Raw genomic sequence first — 17,556 nt, 5'->3', positions numbered from 1 at the left:
TCATTTTAGGGAAATTGGGCAACAATTCCTGAGAAACGTGATATTTGTACTTTACAAGAAATAACTGTAGTGTGGCTTGATTTCAGTGCCAACGTTTTAAGTTGGCTTGGCTAATGAAGTAAAAATCTGAAGCTGATTCAAGGAGTCAGCAATGGAGAGCTGAAGCCCATTACTGTCTCCCTGGAGCACATATATCCTTTTAAGAAGAACGTAGGGACTCACAAGGAACAACTTATTCAGAGTGCATGAGAAGAGGGAACCAAGGGAGACTGGAGAAATATCTACTAAAAGTGCCATTCCAAGTCTGTTGGTGGGTTAATTCCAGATTCTTGTGTGGATATCTAGACGAGTATTTTGCCATTTCGAGAGACACAGAAGAAAGTAAGTGTACAAAACGAAAAGGGCAAAATTACTGTTGATATTTTTCATCCTCAGCTTCCAATATACATTTTTAACACCCCTCACCATTCTCCCTCCTTCCCGGTGGATATCATTTAAACTGCTGGTGCTTCCGTTCTCCTGCATTTCAAGTTGATTGCCATCCCAGTGCATGGTGGCGCGAGGGATCTTCGGCATCTCGGATTTGGGCCACATTATATAATCATGCGAGCTGGACGAGGAGCTGTAGGCACCGCTCCTTAATCTGCAAAAAAAAAACAAAGTGCTGCTTAGTTGCAATTCAGTCCCACCATCCACTGGACCTTGAGTAATATAAATAATACACTTTGCAAGGACATGTGAAGCTCCTTGAATATACAAGCATTAGTTCAAAATCTTTTGTACCTTAACATTTATCCACCAAAGTGAACGGTCTATTTAAATTTTAGAAACAGCTTCTTCCTTCTGTCATCAGATTTCTGAACGGTCCATGAACCCATGAATACTGCCTCACTATTTTACTTCTTTCTGCACTACTTATTTATTTTATATATATTCTTATTGTAATTTATAGCAATTTATATGTATTGCATTGTACTGCTGCCACAAGACAACAAATTTCACAACATATGTCAGAGATAATAAACCTGATTCTGATTTTGAAATTATTTCCTCTTGAATATCCCGCCTTTCAAGGACCTTTCCAGAGCAGGTTCACAGGAACGATCCCAGGAATGGCAGGGCTAACATGTGATGAGCGTTTGATGGCTTTGGGCCTATGTTCACTGAAGATTACAAGAATGAGGGGGAGATCGCATTGAAACCTATCAAATATTGAAAAGCTCAGATAAAGTGGATGTGGAGAGAACATTCCCTATAGTGGGGGGAGTCTAGGACCAGAGGACACAGCCTTAAGAGAAGGATGTCTCTTTAGAACAGAGATGAGGAGGAATTTCTCAAGGTGGTGAATCTGTGGAATTCATTGCCACAGATGGCTGTGGAGGCCAAGTCATTGTGTATTGTGATAAGTTCTTTAAGTAGCGAGGGTGTCAAAGGTTATGGGGAGAAGGCAAGAGAATGGAGTTGAGTGGGAAATAGACCAACCATAATGGAATGGCAGAGCACTCAAATAAGGACAAATAGCCTAAATCTACTCCTATGTCTTAAGGTCTTTCCAATGTGCCTTGACTATCCAATACAGACTTTACAAATACCTGCTGTTGGTTCCTCCTGACTCATCCATGGATAAGTCACTTCAAGCCAAGTTAGGCTCAATGGTTTGAGTCACCATTAACTTTAAGCACGTACTAAGGAAGGACTAACCAAAATAGCACCATTATACCAAGGCAGTGAGGATAGTATCTGTTATACGGTGCAAATTACTTAATGACAGGTGAAAGGACAAGCGTCAACTGGACTTGTACACTTCCAGCTCTGACAAAAAGGGTGTTGGCCAGACAGCGCTACAAGTCTGATCCACAATTCACTAAATCACATTGGATTTTTCTGCATTTTCTCCAGTCCGAGCAGCTATCCAGCCTTCATATCACTTTATCCCTTCCACAAAAAGCACTTTGGTGGGTAGTTGGCAGGAATGTAAATGCTGTGCAAAATTGCTAAATGTGTTAAGGACAGGTACCTCTATCATATGCAGCAGGGATTTGAAATGGGGTGGTTTATAAAGTATCAGGTGTACGTCCATATCCAAATTTTACTCTGCTAAGCTGGCAGTCAAGGAAAGTTAGGCCAACAATATTCATATACTCAGGACCCAGCAATGTTGAGCTGTTATTTTAGAGTATGTCAAGGCTTTTAGAGTATGTCAAGGCTTTGTACACAACAGTGACATCAGTATAGGACGCTGGTCCCTGAGCAACCACTCTTCTATTGGCATTGTACTGTAGCAGGATCAATTGCGAGAATGTGGCAAGTGTACATGCAGCCAATTGATCGTACAGTCAGTCAGCTGGACCTCCTACACACAGGGGGCTCTCTTTTGGCATCGGGTTTCAAGTGTGTATGTTTTTCATCTTGGTGGGCCCGGCTCATCACTCCCACACTTTGTTGCCCAATGTGCTCTGTTACTAACATGACAGTAAAAATGTTTGATGATATTACTCCATTGTCTTGCTTGCTCCGTGCATACAGTACATAACAGGTATTGCTTCTTGCTATGCAAGGGAAGCTAAATCCTGCATGATTTAGTGATATGTTGGGTTGAAGTTAAAGGAACAAGATAGTTGATATAATGTATAATTTTGTCTTTGGATTTGATTGTGATTTATTGCACAAGAAAAATAGTCAAGGTGTGAAGAACTCATCCTTTGCCTCTGACATTTAGCAACTTGTTTGACAGACCAGTTAAGGAAATAGAGTGAAAACTTGGTTCTCAGGACTACTGAACATTGCTATGTTTAGTGAAGATAGGCCAAGCAGGTAACCTTGTCCTCCAGCAGCATCTGACAGAAAGAACTCAATTAGCTTGTTCAGGTCACATCCTTACCTGAGACATATTCCCATTAAAGCCAACAGCAAGAGCAGGAGGATACCACCCAGGACACAGGACACCACGACAAGAGCCAGTAAATATGCTGGGAACAGAAAGATGGAAGACATGTTAATATTCATCTGAATTAATGTAGATGGAAATGTATCACATGTCCCTTCAATAGGAATTTGAATATAGGCATTATACCCGATCATAAAGTAAATAAGTATTACACATTAAAGCATTTAAAAATGCACAAATTATTAATTCAGATAATAAAAAGTGATAAGATTCCTTTTTGATCTGAGCCGAACTATAATAAACTAAATGCTGAAGACACACACTCAATGTTTTAGCAACAGCTTCTTCCCCTCTGCCATCAAATTTCTGAATGGTCCATTAACACTATCTATTATTCCACTTTTACACAAAGTAAACCTGTAGTAATTTTTTTTATGTTTTGCGCTATATTGTTGCCACAAAACAACAAATTACACGACGTGTCAGTGATAATAAACCGGACTCTAATATGAAAGGAATGGGAGAAGGAACACGATGAAGGCAAGTACAGTGGATTTCGGTTAATTGGGACACCGCTTATCTGGGACAACTCAAAGAACAAAAATTATTTGAGAAAATAGACATTTTCTTATTTGAGACGCTCTGCCACTTAATTGGGACAGGAGACTGTTGCCAAACAGTTTCTAACTAACATCAGACGCATGCACTTGTGTGGCCATTAGATGCTATACTGTACTTAGAGTGAACAGTTTTTAAATAGCGTCAATTACGTTCAAAAAGCAGTGATTTTTGTCACTGATAGTTGGCGCAAAATAAGCAGCAAGACAATTTAGAACTGTTTTGCTCACTGAAGTTTCAAGCATTCAGTCTTGGAGATGCCAGCAACAGCCAGGAGTGAACATGAAATTATTTCACTACTTCAACAAGTTAGGAACTATGAAGAATTTGAAGGTATCAATAATCATTTTGAATGTTACAATAAAAATGAAGACTTGGAAGATGCAATCGTCGATAGCATTGTATAAAGGAGTTTATAACCATTGGCTGTAAACACCCCAACCAAGAATAATATTGATCAACTCTGTCAATCCCAGTAAGAACTTTGTGTTTTGATAAGATCACCTCTCGTTTTTGTGAACTCACTTACGGTCTCTAAAAAAGACAAGCCCCTGCCTCCACCCCACTTCCAAGAATAACCTGGCAAAACAAATGCAGAAAATGTGCAGTAGATCATGCAGTATCTGGAAAGAGAAAGAGAGTTAACCTCTTAATCTTAAATGCAAGAGATTCTACAGATGCTGGAAACATGGAGTAAACACACACAAAATGCTTGAAGAACTCAGCAGGTCAGGCAACACCTCTGCAAAGGAATAAAGAGTCAACGATTTGGGCCAAGACCCTTTATCAGGACTGATGAATAATCTCAGCCCAAAATGTTGACTCTTTATTCCTTTTCATAGATGCTGCCTGACCTGCTGAGTTCCTCCAGCACTTTGTGTGCATTAACCTCTTAATGTGTTGATTCTTTGCTGCATTTCTTCTCTTGTTTGTGTGTTTGGTAAAGAGAAATGAGACCTGTACAAAATAATCCAGCTGCAATCTCACCACAACCCTATATGATTACAATAAAAAGTCTTATTTCTGTGTACAAACTCTTTTGCAATAAGGGCCAACATGCTACTTGTTTTTCTGAGGGTTGCCGTACCCGTGTGTTAATTTTCAGAGATTTGTGTGAGTAATGCATACTTAAATAGAGCGCCCGCAAAGAACACTGAACACCCTAGATTTGCAACTACATTGGTCCCTGCCATTATTCACTCCAACACTTGAGTGGCTGCCTCTACGACAAAGGGAGAAAGCAGAGTTCAGATTTTCAGGAAGCACATTTGGCAGAACTCAAGTGGGCAAATCTCACAGTTGCGGATACAGTTCGACTGCTGGGTGAGTTTGTCAGTTTTGTCATTGCTGTTGGTGTTCTGTTCAGAGGTTGAGCACTCTCCCAGTGTCAAAAGGAGTGACAAATTTGAAGCTTAAAACAGAAAGGGTGGCAAAAGAATCAATGGAGAGCTGGCAGGCATATGAGAGAATAACGCACGCGGGTAACGAGAAGACGTGGAATGGACTGCCAGGACAGTGGTGGTGAGCCTGATAAGAGTAAATTATGACACAGTGCACAGCCACAAGCATTTACCCAAATGTCACGCCTAGAACTTAGATTCAGTGATAATCTCTCCTCTTGGCCAAGGGCTTAAGATATCACCCAAGTTTAGTATTTAAGCACACATCTTTCAGCTGCAGTAAAGCACTCACATTTGCTTCAGTAAACAGTGCAAAGCCAAAAATTGTTCTTGAAACAATCTGCACAATCCTAATCATTACCTCAGCATAGGAACACTATGACCACCTTGCACTGCAATGGACTTTGTTGTTTTGTTCTAATCATGTTTGTCCTTGTACAAATATAGATTAATTTATGACTTTTCTTGTGAATATTGTGCATCTGATGCTATGGCCTGTGGCACCGCCATTAGTCAGTCTTTCACTGCACCTGTTCATACACTTGTATATATGAAAACACACTCAATTTTGACTTTAAAATGTGCATGTGGGTGACACAGTGCAGTTTCTGTTACTTCTTTGCTCATGTTTTAAATATTTCTTGAAAACAACAAGCCTTCAAGCGGTTAGCTACAATTTGCTTGCGATAGGCTGCAATCCTTGAGATGTCAATGGTCCTCGTTATCCACTGAAAGTCCATTCAGGGTGGTGCCGAGATCCTCATGTCAATGCATTGAAGAACACAGCAGCCCCACAGCAAACAACAGAAGGAATGCATCATCTCCCAGTTTACCCCCTTGTACAGCAGTTCCTACCCCACCAGCAGCAAAATCCGTAGTTGCCACATTGGCTTCATCAGCTCACAAATTGGAGAGGCGTGAGACAATATGTCCTCCTTATACGGAATCCACAGTAGTGCACCAATATGTATAAAGTATGTTTAATATTATAGCTCTCTATTTATTCCCACAATATATAACACTATCTTCGGCTGATAGTATACATGATTTGCACAGAGTTTGAACTTTTTTTGCATCAGTTTGCAAGGGATCAAATGACAGCTACTTACATTTGTCACAGTTAAATCCACTATAACCAAATGGACACCTGAAAATAACAAACAAATAGTTTTTGCACCGATGGAAATACCACTGCAAGACAATGTTTAAAATTCAACCTCCATCATTCTTCCATCTACAAAAACCTTTGGGTTAATGCTTTGGAAGTCTCATAGCTCTCAGATAGAAATACCTTTGATACCCAACTCCAATATTATGCTAAGCATGGCATTCGAACTGTAATTTTTCCAGATTAGATTTTGACAAAGTTTTAAATTGAATCTAATTTCATGGTTGGAGAAGCAATAAAGGTCGGGGCAGATTTCAAGCATATATTTCAGTAAAATTCAACTCAGCAAAGAGAGGAAAATGGACTACTCCTGCACTTAGCCCATTCAAAAGGCCACACACCTGGAGAAATAAGGTTGGCGTCATTCAATGTCTGTAGTGAGATGCTAAAGATGTTCTATAGGTCAGTTGTGGAGAGCGCCCTCTTCTTTGTGGTGGCGTGTTGGGGAGGAAGCATTAAGAAGAGGGACGCCTCACGTCTTAATAAGCTGGTAAGGAAGGCGGGCTCTGTCGTGGGCAAAGTACTGGAGAGTATAACATCGGTAGCTGAGCGAAGGGCGCTGAGTAGGCTACGGTCAATTATGGAAAACCCTGAACACCCTCTACATAGCACCATCCAGAGACAGAGAAGCAGTTTCAGCGACAGGTTACTATCGATGCAATGCTCCTCAGACAGGATGAAGAGGTCAATACTCCCCAATGCCATTAGGCTTTACAATTCTACCGCCAGGACTTAAGAACTTTTTAAAAGCTATTATTAATGCTTTTTGAGATAGTGATTTAGATGCATATCATATTTTTTACTGAGTTAAGTATTGTATGTAATTAGTTTTGCTACAACAAGTATATGCGACATTGGAAAAAAAGTTGAATTTCCCCATGGGGATGAATAAAGTATCTATCTATCTATCTAAATGCAGAGGATTCAAAAATGAGATATCATTCCTCACTTGGAGGCTGTAACCTCCTGGTAGAATAGAGGACATTACACTGTATACTATGATGTAAGTAAATTATTATTTTTGTAATAAGGATTCCAAAGAGCAGGATTAGAATAATTCTCCATTTCTACTCATCAGGACAATTAGATTTAATTACGTGATTGGTGATTGCAGAGCATTGACCCCAAATATTACCCTTTTATCCAATATCAAGTCTCTTTTCCTGCTAAAAGTACAGTTCAGCTACGATTGGCTCGCAACTCAAGGAAAGGAAAACATGATAATCACTTAACAAAATAAACAGAAGTTACAGATAACGTTGCAGTTTCTTGGATCACAAAACTATCCAGATTTAAATATCAGAGTGCCTCATCTTTGTGTCTGGGGCGGATACTGTCAGAAAGGACTTCCTGAATAAGCATGAATAGTGCTCAACTTACTTTACACATGATCCATTCCGAAGTTTAAGTCCGCTTGGACAAGCTGTTTTAAAAAGAAAAGTAAACACACTTATTGTGTCTTGAATTGATCTTCATCATTTCAACTGGTGGCATGTTTATGCCAGCGGACAGCAGTATTAGGTCCATAACGACACCTGTATAAGCTGTGTGTACTTTTTTAAACCACCATTATGAAAATATTATCAACAATCCAGAAAGACAGGTTTATATCAATGTTGTACAAAAGTACACACAGTCATCTATCACCGTAGGCTCGGCAAACTTACATTTGCTGAACATGTGCCTTTCGATGGTGACTTGAATGATTTCTTGCTCCACAAGGTAAAAGAGAAGTATTATTCAAAAGCTTAACAGTGCCTGGTGCTGTACCATTGGAGCCCAAGGACTTCTGGAGACAAGGCAATTAGTTCTCAATAGGCTCAATGATGTTCAAAGTCAAGCAGCTATAATACTGTACTGGAAACCCGGCTGAAACAGTAGATCAATTACCTTAACCATCTCAAAATTCTTCATGACAGACCAAATGTAAAGACTTTAAAAATCAAGAGTATTTGTTGAAAGGTTTTGGCCCCATGTCCAATCTAAATGTTTTCACAACTGGTGCCACATGGTTTCAGCTGCCTGGACACAAGAACTGGAATTTCTCCTTGCCATTCCCTTAATCTTTTTGCCCCTCACCTTCCCTGGCATTCTTCCCAAAAGCTAGATCTTAGCAGAGAGATGCTTAGAATTAGGAAGGCCAATGGAACGAATCTGCTTTAACAGCAGTTGAAGAATCTGGAACAAATATTAAACACAAGGTATTTAAGAGAAGAGGAAGCCCATTTACAGAGTGAGACTACAGGCATCATTCATGTTGAACTTGCAGCAAAAGCAAATTCAAAACTAAAGATTAGATTGGAGAGACAGATGGAAGAGGAGGGATTGAAAAGACAGAAAATTAGCAGGCAGCTAACAATTTCAGCGTGACACTGATGGAAATAGGTCATCATTTTAGGAAACACAGGTGTGCAATCATTACATAAAATTAAGGGAATAACAGCAACTGATCAGAAACAAGATATTCTGTGGAAAAGTATAATCTCATACTACAAAGTTCACAGAGCAAGCCAAGCAATTCACTCAGTCTGGCAATGAAAGTTATTTTTCCACAGGATCAAGAAGTCAGTTTTTGGCTTTCAATATATTTCAATGACATTTACTGGGTAGGGTCTGTTTGTTTTGTCTCAGTTAATGATCTGTGTCTAACACTGTTCTGTGCTGCCTGTGAAGTCAGCGATTATACCTTTACACTCAAGTGACATTGCTTCATACATGGCAAGTTGCAACAGGATTGAACAAAACAACTGTCTCAAAAGTAGGTAGATCACATTACATAATTATGAAGAAGATTAATACAGTATTAATTTATGCAACATACATTGCCTCGCTGCTACTAATCTACAATAGTGTGACAGTTCGCAAGATCTCTGCTTCAGTTTTGGCCCCATATTAATCTAAATTTCTTCACAACTGCTGCCACATGGTTTCAGCTGTCTGGATCACAAGAAATGGAACTTCACCCGACCATTCCCTTAATCTTTTTGTCTCTCACCTTCACTGAGATTCTTCCCAAAAACTAGATTTTAGATCAAGCTTTTGGTCACCTGGCCTAATCTCTCTTTTGGCTGGATGTCAAGTTTCCTTCCCTAAAAGGTCTTGTGAAATTCAAGAGGCTTTACCACATTGAAGAGGCCCTCCATGGGTTAGGGTCGACCACGGATATTGCATCCTAGTTGTCTATGTTGCATATGCAAGCCAGGGCAGTTAGATATGGAGAGCAAGATGTTGCCCATGTAGCAGGTTCCCCCTCCATGTAGTTGATGATTCCAAAAGGAATGGCAGAGACCAATACAGTTTGGCACCAACAGCTCTGCAGGAGTTGCCAATCAGTGTTGAACTCAATGTGGGACTGCCTTAGGGACTCCAGTTCTGAATTTTTCCTTGGGGGTCCCCATGGGCGGGTATAGCCACAAGGCAGTGATGGCTTGAGATCAGAGTTTTCCTTCTCCACCATATTAAAGCTGATATATGAAAACAAATTGTTACAACATTGGCTTATCCAGACAGTTCCTTCTACAGCAATCTGGATGTTTCCCATTCCCCATAGAACAGCAGATTATTTGCTCCAAGGAGCCTACGCACATGTTTTGAGAGCTATGTCCACTAGCCCAACAAGTAGCAAGCTCCAGATCATACCCACTCATTGTTTAAAAAGAAGTCCTGTTTCTTAGTAAAGCACCGCAATACAATCATAACTTGCTTCAGCAAGAATATATCACATACCTTTGCAACTTCGATCGGAATCTGCAAACTTGTTGTAACCAGGCAGGCAGCTACACTCACCAGTCCCATTAATTGCTGTGCAGTTAGAAGTGTTCACATCACACACATTTCGTTTGCAAATACTTTCAGCTTTAGTTTGTTAAAAAGAGGGGAAACAAGAAAACAAATAGGAAAAGTTACATCAGTTAAACTTGCTTTGATTTTGTTTTAATTTCTTTAGAATTTGGAATTTCTGCTTGTGCTTACTGGAGTAGTTTTCTCACTTTGTTTCAACTGTTTCTTAGATACTAAGGCAAAACAGAAAGCTCAGAACATGATCCCAATATTGACTCATGATTCACACACTGCTCTTCTTAACAGGCTGGATACAAGTTAGTGATGAGTGAATTGTGGTAACACTGCATTGCTTCACCAAAGCAAAATTGCCCAGTAACAAGCATTGAAAATGGTTTAAAAGGACATTTCCCCCTCAAAAAAGCAGTGAGAGGGGTAATCAAGCTGCCAACAGGCACTTCCATACATCTTGGCTTGTTCTAAAACAGAACTGAAGTGGAAAACATAGCAAGCTGGTGTTACAATTGTTTTAATGCTAATTCCAGTGTTGGTTTAGTGTAGAGGCAGTTTAATTTGTAATGGATACTTTCTGGTTTGGATAATCCATTTATGCAAGACTACATTAGCAAAAAAATAATTCATTAGTGTGTATTCCCCCCCCCCACCATAAAATTCAAATCAGATCCATGTGCTATAATAATGTTTGGAGTACAAAACAAAAACATTACATGGTTGTGTAGAGCTTTTTTCTTAGATCCTGACTTAATCTTAAAATAATTTAATCATCATCTTATTTTTCCAGATGAAATCCTAAATATCTGCTTAGGAAGTACCCATTTACCAGTCATTATGTTTGTTTTAATTTATTTGTCAAACAAGTTATGTATAATTTATGTTAAGTCTATGCTTGTAATCTACTATGCTGCAAAAAGCTAACTTTCAAGGCATTAGTACCCTGTCCATATATGCCCATGACAATTAATTTTAACTTGAAATGAACTTGAAACTTGAGATGGCAAAGTTCATTCTTCCGGTGAAAAATGATAGAATAGTTCATTCCCTGCCTTGTGTATCAACTGATTGAAATTGCAGTCCAGTTAAGAGCATTGTACATAGCAAGTCATTGATTGCAAGTCAAGCAACATGTTTCACTGTGAACATTACACATGTGGTCGAGCAAATTTTGTCCTTCAAAGACTCATCACAATAATTGTCTGACCTTAAAATAAGTGCTTGCTAACAAGGGCTGCATGGTGTTCTAGATTCTAATACCTGGCAGTATTCACAGAGTACATTGCAACTTCCATAATCTTTTAAGATGGCCGGGAAAGATGCATAATAAAATCTCATTTAAATGGTTCTAAGCTTGTGTCATAGGGGAATCATGCGTAAAATGCCAGTGTACCAGAGAGGCGAGTAACACAAAAATATTAGTTAGGATATGTTTCAAAAGTGCAATCAGTCACCCATCAAAAGACTTAATGCTCAGCACAATGACACAGGAATTCCAATATAGTATCCCTGCTGCCTCACTGTAACCTGACACCTCTAAGCAGCTCTTAATCCCTCTTTGTGGTTCTGTCAATCTCTTTTCAGCATTGTTTATCAGAATCGTGTTCCTTATAGCACAGTCCATTTGTTAATCTTTGTCATACAATAAAGAGTTAATGAGCTCAGCGCACTCCAAAGCTTATTGCATTCATAGATGGCATACATTTTGCATTTTATATGGTTGAAACGAAGACCAGTTTCAACTATACTCAAAGTTGCATGTATATTGCATCATCCACCCATTACATTTATCTCACAAAATCTCCGTAAAATGATAGGTGTGCAAAAGCTGGAAACATTTAGCATCTGTGGAAAAAGAAACAGTTAATGTCAAATTCATGATCCCACATCAGAACTGGGCTCTGTAATGCTGAGGGCTTTCAGCATTTTCTATTTTTATTCCAGATATCTAGCGTCTTTTAAAAAAAATTACGTATCCATCATTTTGCCTGGGATTCAGTTTAACGGTAAACTTTGGAGTTAAATTCCAAGCAGTTCTGAATATAAAAGAATACATTATTGGCACAGGACATGAATGCATCACCAGATTCAAAAGCTCTCAGGTTGTCACAACCAATTTCCCCACAACAATGGAACATACTACCCAAGCACCTCTGCTCTATACATGATTTACCACATTGAAAGGCCTCTCTGCTGGTCTACACTGCAGAGGTAGCACTGGAGAAGTATAAGCCTGGTTCCTGTATAACATTTGTTTTATGAATGAATGAGAGTGGAAGCAACAAAAAGGACAAACAATTGACCACAGCACTGTGGCACAATGGGCTAGTCAAGTTAAAGCAAGTGAAATCAAATGTGGTAACAACGCATTCCTAGGGGTCATGAATACGAGTTCTTAAGGCACAGTTGCCTGTACGTTACCAGAGAGAAGGACAAGTCTTTGGGACTAGAGAGGAAATTTAAACAGGAAATATAAAATGACCCCAAAGCTATAAGCTGTGCTAAAAGGAAAAGATTAAAAAGCTGAAGAAAGTCCCTCATGGACTGAGACAGAAAAGATTATATTGAGGAGTAAGAAAGTGGGAGAGGTATTAAATATCTTGCATCTGTCTAGGAAATAAAACACTATACATCTGGCAAGAATGAAGAGCTGAAAGAGATCAGTACAGGGGAAAATAATTGTTTAAAAAACTAATGAATCCTCATGATGTCATGACCAATATCTCAAAGTTTTGAAAGAAGGCATTGTGGGGATAATAACTGGAGCATCCAACCTAAAATTCCAGATTCTAGTATGGCTACTTTTCAATCTGCAGGAAATAATATCCTCCCACTATTTAAGGAAAGGGAGAAAACACAGGGAACAACCAATCAGCCTGACATCAGAAGGAAGGAATTGCTCGATTTCTTTTTTTTTATATAATAAACTTGTGTCTCATTAAAAACTGATGCCATGCCATTAAAAGGGGAAACACTATTCCCTGAACCTCACAGATAAAGATACCAATCTTTAGAGGACTTTTCTAAAGCACCCTACAACTTTAATGTAATTAAAGAGGCAGTAACCATATTTAAGAGGCAATAACCACATTTTAAGCTAACTCAAAAGAACCAATGGACACTCAACTTACAAGTATATTTGTCTGAGCCTTTTATTATTGTGCAGTCTGTACAATTTTTGATGCCATTTTTGATACGTTGGTTGACAAATTCCTCAGTTACTTTGGAAGAAAGTGAAAAGATGTTGTCGACAGAGGCCTTAACACTCCCCTTTCTGAAAAGAGAGAAAAATAACGCAATTGAAAGTATGTGTAAAAATATACTACAGGCTCACTTAAACAGGCAACACACTGCATATATTTTCTACAGGTCAAGGATTCCACTTGCCAACTATCTCAAGCTTACATCCAAGTTCACCAGAGGTTTTAATTTGTTTTATATCAAAATTTCCAAATATTCTAGTTCCAAAATACAACTCACATTGATGTTAATTTTAATTCAAGATGATACAACTTTGACCCTGCTGGACAACCTCTGCCTCTGATTGTCAGAAAGCATTAGAAAGATACATCTGATGATACACCGGGAGTCAGCAGTAGCGAAGCTTGGAAAACATGCAAGTGATACAGTAGGTCAGAAGACAACTGAACTTAAACAACTAAAATGTAACTTCTTGTCTAGTGGGTCTTTTGTCAGTGGTGGGAAAACTATTGGTGAGGAAAATAAACAGGACCATTCAGCTGCTCGGGGTGGGTGACACAGCCACGTCACAAGGGGACTTGCTCACACGAAGTAATTTATCAGATTAACCCTTTTTGTTAGCCAACAAGATTTGAAGCACTGGGGGAAAAGATTTCATTAAAAGGCCTAGGGTTTTCCAAAACCTTTGCAGTGCAAAAAGGGACCAACAATGGGTCAATTCCCACAGTTGAATGCCCAGTGGACAATTCTTCCAGTGATAGGAAGGGAGCTCTCTAAACTGCCCAGAGTTCTCCAAGCAGCGCAGCCTTCTGTGGGCCAGTCTACCACTTGGCAGCCTAAAATGTTGCCAACACTGAGCCCCTGATGCGACCTGCAGCTTGGTCGTCTCTGAGGCTGAGGTACACAGGTGTTTCCAATGAGTGGACAGTCGCAAGGCTGCGGGACCGGACGGCATCCCAGAGTGCGCGGCACAACTGGCAGGTGTGGTTACAGACATTTTCAATCTCTCGCTCTCCCCCAGTGTAGAGTGCCCTCCTGCTTCAAATTATCCACCATTGTTCCTGTGCCTAAAAAGACCAAGGTAACATGTCTGAACAACTGGCGTCCTGTCGCACTCACCTCAGTAATAAGCAAATGTTTTGAGAGGCTGGTCAAGGACTATACCTGCAGCATGTTACCACCCACACTGGACCCTCTACAATTTGCCTACCGACACAACCGATCGACAGATGATGCAACAGCTACAGCTCTACACACCGTCCTTACACATCTGGAGAAGAAGGATGCTTATGCGAGAATGCTGTTCTTGGACTACAGTTCAGCATTCATCACCACAATTCCCTCCAGGCTGGACAAGAAGCTCGGAGACCTCGGCCTTCACCCTGTCTTGTGTAGCTGGATCCTCCACTTCCTGTCAGATCGCTGGCAGATGGTAAGGGTGGGCTCCCTCACCTCTGCTTCTCAGACCCTCAACACAGGTGCCCCTCAGGGCTGTGTACTAAGCCCCCTCCTTTACTCTCTGTATACCCATGACTGTGTCACCACCCACAATCTGCTAATTAAATTTGCTGACGACACTACACTGATTGGCCTAATCTCAAATAATATTCAGGACATTTACAGAGACAGGGGTGTAAAAAGGGCCCGAATGATCATTGGGAACCCGAGTCACCCCAACCACAAACTGTTCCAGCTGCTACCATCCGGGAAATAGTACCGCAGCATAAAAGCCAGGACCAACAGGCTCCAGGACAGCTTCTTCCACCAGGCTATCAGACTGATTAATTCACTCTGTACAATTGTATTTCTATGTTATATTGACTGTCCTGTTGTACATACTATTTATTATAAATGACTATAAATTGCACATTGCACATTTAGACAGAGACGTAAAGATTTTTACTCCTCATGTATATGAAGGATGTAAGAAATAAATTCAATTCAATTCAATACAGGGCGGCGGCCTTCATGTAGAGACAAGAGAAACCCTTGGCAAACAGATGCAAATTCATATGCTGACTATGAGAGAGCTGGGTGAAACACAGCTGACCTGTCTATACAAGTCAAACTGTACAGTCGTGGTGCCTGGGCCAATTTGCATTACAACATTGCATCATTCTTGACCTATGCATCGAGAGGAAGCATCAGTTCAGAGTTACACCACATGTTAAGGTTCTGGTTTAATAGTGGGTACTTACTCAAGTTTCCAAACAATAGATTGGTAGTAGGAAGGGTCATTTTTGAAGAAGGTTTTCATCTAATCACAATACAATGGGGAGAAAAGAAAAGAAGTTTCAGGCATCATCACAGCTTTTTTATTCTCTGCAATAGTATTTTCATATCCCAAGAAAATATCTTCACTGGTATTTGTTGTAAAGCAACACATGATTTGAATAATACAATGCCACACACATTTAATTACAACTGGAATTGGTGGTGGGACAGGGATAAAGGGCCAGAAGCTTTACAATAATAAGGCGTGGTTGGGAATTTTTAATTTGGTTTTGCAAGGGGTGGTGAAGAATAATTAAAGTTAGTGAACTTTCCAGGGTATCTTTGTGTTTTAAAAAATCTGTTTGTGCTTCAGCTGTGCGCAGATCATATAAAAACGTGAAGATTTCAGGCATCAGTTCGCAGTCCTTCTGCTCCCATTCAGTTCAGTCACGTCAAGAAAGCTTCCACTTGATTACATACACTTGCATCACTGAGCAAATGTCACAGGATATATGTATATCCCTCGGTGAAGCTTCACTGGCCTAGGGTGAAAAGTAGCAGCCTGGAAGTACCAGATGTCATTTACGTGCTTTGCAAGTTCCTCATACTGTCTGCTTATGTATATTTAATCAGAGAAGAGAGATCAAGGAGTATAGGGAAATCAGAGGGGTCAAAGATCCAATCATCCAACAATTTACCCAAAGGCACAGTAAGCTCAAGGGGCTGTATTGCTGTTCCTCCTCATGTTTATCAGAATAATTATCATCTCATAAGCAAACTGCCAGTAAAACTTATGTGTTTGGGGATCTTCCTCGCTCCAAGTAAACTTAAAAATTTCTTCTTAGTGGATAAAAGGCAATCCCCAACTAAATTCCAGGAAAATTGGCTAAACGGGTGAACTGGTGTAACAGATATAGATAGAGTGTGCGTGGAGAGGATGGTTCCTATGGTGGGAGAGTCTAGGGCCAAATGACACAGCCTCAGAATACAAGGATATCTCTTTAGAACAGAGATGCGGAGGAATTTCGTTAGCCAGAGGCCGGTGAATCTGTGGAATTCATTGCCACGGACAGCTATGGAGGCCAAGTCATTAAGTATACTTAAAGTGGAGGTTGACAAGTTCTTAATTAGTCAGGGTGTCAAAGGTTATGAGGAGAAGGCAAGAGAATGGGGTTCAGAAGGATAATAAATTAGCCATGATCGAATGGGCAGAGCAGACTCAATTAGACGTGGCCTAATCCTGTTCCAATGTCTTATGGTCTAATGTGATAAAATGCTGACTCAGTATGAAGAAACAGGATAAAAGCAAGATGGTACCTTACCTCCTTCTCTATTCTTCTTGAAGTGTCTAAGAATATCTTTGAACGAACATCATTCATACCAGATTCAAAATTCATCGTTAAATGCAAGGTTCCCGGGAAGGTTCTCACTGAAAGAGGAAAATGGAAATAACATGGACTTTCTCATTTGAACAAGCAATTAGTACAAAGATTTAATACAGGACAAATAAAAACCAAGGGCAAACAGATTGCCTTCCTGCGCACTGGTTTGCACAAGGGAAAATATATGGGTGACAAATTCCTGTTATTGTCATTTTCAAGGTTGCCAAGGAAAATAATCCAAAAAATACACTGATAGAATGGAAAACGATAATGTTCCACAAATAATGTTGGTAGTTAAAACTACCCGCAACAAAAACATGTCAGCTCCAGCATTTTTAGCTCTGGTGTTTATGACTGAATATAAAAAGGCTACAGGCCACAATATTTAAAGGGAATAGGCAAAACGTGTGCAGGTTAAGTGAAGACAGTAGAAATGAGTATCACGTACAACACGCTGGAGGAACTCAGCAGGTCGGACAGCATCCATGGATACGAACAGTCAACGTTTCCGGCCAAGACCCTTCGTCAGGACCTGCTGAGTTCCTCCAGCGTGTTGTACGTGATACTCATTTCTACTGTCTTCACTTAACCTGACCAAAAGCTACACTGGTACATTAATTATGAAACTCACCACCATACTCAGTGTTTGTTTCTGTGGATAGAAGGCTTGTGATATATGTTAAAGATGTCCAAATTTTCCATGGTCTCATCAAGAACTTTTATCACAAGAGGGCAGTGTGATGCACATTGATGAAGTACCTCCATCTTCTGGAAGTAGAAGTTCCATCATTTTATAATCTAAAGCAGGGGCTCCCATCCTTTTATATGCCATGGAGCCTTACCATTATCTGAGGGGTCTGTGGATCAGGTTAGAAACCCCTGATCTAAAGTGAA

At 40.0% G+C, this 17,556-nt stretch overlaps 1 protein-coding gene across 1 annotated transcript in view; it reads right to left on the bottom strand.

The window, feature by feature from the left end:
• The window catches only part of LOC140741427 (protein HEG-like), a 67,250-nt gene that overhangs the window by 7,626 nt on the left and 42,068 nt on the right, over nucleotides 1-17,556 (bottom strand). Inside the window, exons 5-12 of the mRNA XM_073071604.1 lie at nucleotides 16,603-16,709; nucleotides 15,265-15,323; nucleotides 12,997-13,139; nucleotides 9,800-9,928; nucleotides 7,454-7,496; nucleotides 6,015-6,052; nucleotides 2,882-2,969; nucleotides 466-643 (exon numbers count right to left, since the gene is read on the bottom strand). Of these exons, the coding sequence (XP_072927705.1) occupies nucleotides 466-643; nucleotides 2,882-2,969; nucleotides 6,015-6,052; nucleotides 7,454-7,496; nucleotides 9,800-9,928; nucleotides 12,997-13,139; nucleotides 15,265-15,323; nucleotides 16,603-16,709 (785 nt within the window). The remainder of the gene's footprint in view (nucleotides 1-465; nucleotides 644-2,881; nucleotides 2,970-6,014; nucleotides 6,053-7,453; nucleotides 7,497-9,799; nucleotides 9,929-12,996; nucleotides 13,140-15,264; nucleotides 15,324-16,602; nucleotides 16,710-17,556) is intronic.

Source organism: Hemitrygon akajei, chromosome 18 (genome assembly GCF_048418815.1).
Source record: "Hemitrygon akajei chromosome 18, sHemAka1.3, whole genome shotgun sequence".
NCBI lineage: Eukaryota > Metazoa > Chordata > Chondrichthyes > Myliobatiformes > Dasyatidae > Hemitrygon > Hemitrygon akajei.
This window is presented reverse-complemented; position numbering and strand designations above follow the sequence as displayed.